The sequence below is a fragment of the Crinia signifera genome, chromosome 4 (assembly GCF_055691185.1).
Source record: "Crinia signifera chromosome 4, ASM5569118v1, whole genome shotgun sequence".
Classification (NCBI taxonomy): Eukaryota; Metazoa; Chordata; class Amphibia; order Anura; family Myobatrachidae; genus Crinia; species Crinia signifera.
The window spans coordinates 118,193,386-118,198,856 of NC_139220.1; the positions used below are offsets into that span (position 1 = coordinate 118,193,386).

Sequence of the window (5,471 nt, forward strand, 5' to 3'; positions counted from 1 at the left end):
TCAAACCCTGTCGACCTTAGCCATGTCAACCTATTTCATGTGTCAACCTAAGCCATGTAGACCTACAGTGATCGACCCAAAGCATGTCGACTTAATAAGACCTAATGACTGTATACCGTCTACACAGTAGTAGAACATCTGTATTATATAGTCCAAGAAGTGCAGATTACAGAGTTCCCACAATGTACAGTATTTCTATTTCCCTCACTTTACCTACAAGGCATGAATGGAGCTCTCACCCGCTTCCCCGCAGCTGCACTGAGCTGTGAGTGCCGTGACGCTGTTACACAGGAGGAGATCTCAGCCCCTATATAAGGCAGAAGAAGGCAGCCGCAGCCTGTAGTACTATAGTACAGTCACACGTCCTCCTGCTGCAGGACGCGCTCCGGGCTCACCGCACAGAGGGAAGCGCAGGGCAGCGCCTGTACCGCATACACGGACGCACCGCATACACGGACGCACTACAAACGCAGGTGGCATCCCCACCCAGCAGCAGCACCATGCGATTCTATGGGGACGAAGACTCCGGGAAAGACATGAGTTTGGGGAATGAGAGCTACAGGACACCCCCCTCCCCGTTCCCCTCCATCCCGCCTAACACCAGCCTCCCATATATCAATGCCTCGGGGCTGATGTACCGGGACGAGGAGCTGGCTAAAGTGGAGGTGGCCGTGCTGGCCGTCATATTGGTGGCCGCGGTGTTGGGGAACTGCAGCGTCCTGCTGGGGCTCTACAAGTCCAAGAAGAAGATGTCCCGCATGCACCTATTCATAAAGCACCTGAGCCTGGCGGACCTGGTGGTGGCCTTCTTCCAGGTGCTGCCCCAGCTCTGCTGGACAGTCACTTACCGCTTCTACGGGCCGGACTCGCTGTGCCGCATCGTGAAGCACCTGCAGGTGTTCGGCATGTTCGCGTCGTCCTATATGCTGGTGGTGATGACCGTCGACCGCTACATCGCGATCTGCCACCCGCTGAAGACGCTCCAGCAGCCCACCAAGAGGTCCTACCTGATGATCGGGGGCGCCTGGCTCCTCAGCCTGCTGCTCAGCACCCCCCAGTATGGCATCTTCTCCCTGCGGGAGCTGGGGCACGGGGTCTACGACTGCTGGGGCGACTTTATCTCGCCGGTGGCGCTCAAAGCCTATATAACATGGATCACCGTCAGCATCTTCCTGGTGCCCGTGGTCATCCTGCTGACCTGCTATGGATTCATCTGCTACAACATCTGGAGGAACATAAAGTGCAAGACCAAGAATGAGGAGGCGGACAGCAAGAAGACCTATGGACTGCTCTCCACCTCTGTGAGCAGCGTGAGAACCATCTCCAGGGCCAAGGTCAGGACAGTGAAAATGACCTTTGTAATTGTGTCAGCCTACATCATCTGCTGGACACCCTTCTTCGCCATCCAGATGTGGTCGGTCTATGCAAAAGATGCCAACTGGATCGGTAAGTGGCGCTCTCTAGTTGGGTACTCTACTGTACATCAACTAAATGTGTGTTGCATATGTTTAAAAAACATTTACGAATTACCATTAATAGTTAATTAACTAATGGTGGTTCTGCTATAAAGCCCCTATCAGGGCATGCTGATACTTGTACTTCCACAAAAGCTGGAAGCACAGGTTGCCTACAGTATATCTGTCACAAGCAGAAATTATCTGGCAACATTTAATTGCCAGATAATCTGATTGCCAGAAAATTGCATTCTTACACAATGCATCTGTAATGTCCACAAGCAGTAAACATCTCATTGGGACAATCAAAATAATACTGATGTTGTTAGCAACAGAATTTGCTGCACTATATAAGAAATTGTAAATAAATAAATGAAGGAATAAATAAGTTCTGGTCCAAGGAATGTGCTCCTTAACTAGCTGGAAGAGCTCACTAGCATGTAACTGTATCAGCAAACTAAGAGGTCTATTCACTAAGTCTTGGAGAGAGATACAGTAAATTGAAAGTGATAAATTGTCAACGGACTAGCGGCTGTCATTTTTCAAATACAATCTGTAACATGGCAGATGGGAGCTGATTGGCTGGTATTACTCCACTTTATCACTCTCTTCCCTCATGTATGTTTTATAAGCCATCCACTTAAAAACATACATTATGCATACATGTATAGTTATCATCAGCTAATAATGACCATAAGAACCTAATGTTAAATAACGTAGCCAGGAAATCTTGATTCCTTAAAGGGGATTGAAACTGTGGGTGCATGGCATACCTTGAGGAATACAGCATCAAATGCTAGTATGGGAGCCAATTAAACGACCCCTCTAATCCTAGGATGACCCCATCAACCAAATCCTCCAATAGATGCTGTAAAGCAATCAATGATTTCCATTTCTTTAAGTGGATGAACATCAATAAGATCTAGTTCTTACTCTGGCACTAGTATGCCTGTTTTACTCACATCATTCATATTCAAAACTCTGCAAATGAAGATCCTTTTACTTCAGGTAAAGACTTACTTTGGATACACACTATAAAGGTGCCCATAAACGGTGCGATTATCACACCCGTAATGGTCTGCATCGCATCACAACGCATGCGTTTTGCATGCTATGTGATGTGAGGGCAGTAGAAAAAGTATGTGCGATGAGATGCCAGCGGGAACGCACATCGCATGGTAAAAATGCACTGTGTATGGACACTCTAAGATTATCTTTATAATCTGTCTGATTGGAACAAAAATCTTCTGTCTGGGAACAAATTACAATCAACCATTTGCTCCCAAAAGCTGGAAAATGGACAAAACATTTGCATAAATTGATTTAACCAATTTGAATGACCATTTTGTCTGTTTTCCATGTTTGGGAGCAAACAGTCAATTATCATTTGCCCCCAGAAATGACCAGATTTTAATTCCACTCATTCATATTGGAAAGATAATCTTATAGTGTGTATCCATCGCTAACAATGTAGTTAGATAGAGCTGCATGCATGGACAATGATGGGGGGCTCATTAACGGTATGCAGCAGCGCACATCATTAATGACATTGAGTGTAAACACTAGGCTTTTCTAAAAAAATATATATATCGCTCCGAAGTGCCCTACGGAGTGACAGGGCTTATGGGAAATAATATTAGATCAGTGTTAATTATCGCTGAGGAAATTTGTTTACAGTTTAATCTGCTTTCTCTTCTCTAGACAATGAAGACACCGTAGTTACTGTGACTGCCCTGTTAGGCAGCTTAAACAGCTGCTGCAACCCTTGGATTTACATGTTCTTTAGTGGACACCTTCTGCAAGACTTCTTCTATAGTTTGCTGTGCTGCAGTAAATTCAAACGAAACTCAAACAAAGAAGATTCTGATAGCAGCTCCAGGAGACAAACCTCATTCACCAGGATCCCGACAAAAAGTCCAAGCAACAGTATCGACAACTGGAAAGAGTCCCCGAGATCTACAAACTCCATCAAATTCTTGCCAATACAAACCTGAAACCTGACATAAGGTACTGAAGACATTGTAATGTGGCTCTGCTTCATGCTCTTGGGCACTTGGAAAAAACTAAAACTAAATATTGGAGTATGTTGAGAACCACATCATGAAAATGGACAAAAAATAATAATTTAACATATAAGGTATTATTACACTGTAACTAAGTTAATGTGTTCACAACCTGTATAAACAATTGTATCAATGTAGTAGAGATTTTCAGCTACTAATGAGTGTTAATTGTAATACACAGTTACGTATGCAGGAGAAAATGCTATTAGCACAGTATTGCATACAGTGCTGTGGTGTAACTTTATTTTTTATAAAATACACACTTCATAAAGTACATTTCTATGTGTTTAATGTGACAACTTGGTATGAACACAATTAAAATACAACATGTCATCAGTCCATACTAAAATGATACAGAGAACACAGTTTCTGCTGTTATGGTCAACAACCCAATACAGGTAATATATTTTACTGTTTGTCGCACATAGCTTGGGGTGCACTGTATTAGCAATATCGGGCTGAATTTACTAAAGGAAATTTGTAAAAAATAGGTGTATTTGTATCCAGAAAAACACTTATTTTTGACATTTACTATCCCGAAAATACGGCAATTCGTATTCGTATTGATGTGCTATCAATACGAATACGAATTGCAGTATTTTTGGGATAGTAAATGTCAAAAATAAGTGTTTTTCTGGATACAAATACACCTATTTTTTACAAATTTCCTTTAGTGAATTTCCCCCATCCTTGCTTTGTGATCATTGAATGCATTGGGGGGCTAGCAGCAGTGTGGATCACATTCTGCTAATTTAGCAGATTAAGGGGCCCATTTATTAAAGATTGCGTATACAATGCAATCTGAGTGGACCACGATTGCATTGCAATATGTGATCCTATTGGTGTACACTATCTTTCTGCAGATACAGAAGGAGCTCATACATGGGAACTGCTCTGTCTGGTGCCGGGGCTCTGAGCATGCACTGGTGATGCTGACCCACATTTGACTGCACTGTCCCGCCAGCTACAATAGGGTACTGCCATCTCAGAATAGCAGTAGCTGCTGGACCTGATGCAATGCTGCTCGAAATTGGTACATTGGGCGGCATCACATCCCCCATATAAATCTATGGGGGATGTGGCTGCGAGCAGGACAGGAGGGATCGCATCAGGTATCGGAGATTCCTTCTGTGGTCCCTCCGTCATACATTACAGAGATGCTTGTCATTTATAGCTATCCCCCAAAACAGGTATTTTCGTGGAATTAGCTGCAAATATGAAATAATAAATGGGCACCTAAGGGTGAGATGTACTGTTAAAACTCATAAAACCATTTTTGGAGGTTTTCCGAATTCGCTATATGTATTAAGATTTCTAACACCATATATAGGCTTCTTTCCAAAGAGTTTCACTGGGAAGAATCTGAAAAATCCCACTCTGACCCCACCCCCCACCCCCGTCCCGCAGCTGGCATACATTCAGGTTGATGGACACAAATATTTTGTAGGACTCCAGGGGCATAAACCCAGTAGCCCTAACAACACCCTGGTGAGCCTATCAGATAAGCTGGCCCTTAAGCAATTTTTAGCATTGATTCATGTACATGCATTAACAAATGCCTCAATGCATGCAATAAGTCATGGGATGTATTGCATGCAATATGCGATGTATGATAAACACAAAAGGTGGGGCTGCAGCGCGGTCCAGAATCCAAATATGAAAACCACACCAACTGCCAGTGAGCCCTGGCCAGCGATGTTTGGGGGGGAGTTGGTGGAGCTCCCTCATTTGAATCTTAGCCTGCATCCCACATCTGGTGCCACCACTGTGTGCCTAATATTTGGATAGTTAAGTCTCCTTAACATCTACCAAACTTCTTCTGCTGTGTGAAAACTTTAGGCTCCTGCTCTGGTCTCATACATGTGAAGCAGTTCTGATGAGAAGGGGCTACAGTATATGCGGCTCCATCCTGGGAGTACAGTAAGTGCTGCTTGTGAGACTCCTCTAAGTTACC

At 43.9% G+C, this 5,471-nt stretch overlaps 1 protein-coding gene across 1 annotated transcript; it reads left to right on the plus strand.

The window, feature by feature from the left end:
• The first annotated feature begins 324 nt into the window (after nucleotides 1–324).
• Nucleotides 325–3,788, plus strand: AVPR1A (arginine vasopressin receptor 1A). The gene is made up of 2 exons (XM_083182307.1): nucleotides 325–1,446; nucleotides 3,156–3,788. The coding sequence occupies exons 1-2, from the start codon at nucleotides 501–503 to the stop codon at nucleotides 3,446–3,448; spliced, it is 1,239 nt and encodes a 412-aa protein (XP_083038433.1). The 5' UTR covers nucleotides 325–500; the 3' UTR covers nucleotides 3,449–3,788.
• Nucleotides 3,789–5,471: the final 1,683 nt, after the last annotated feature.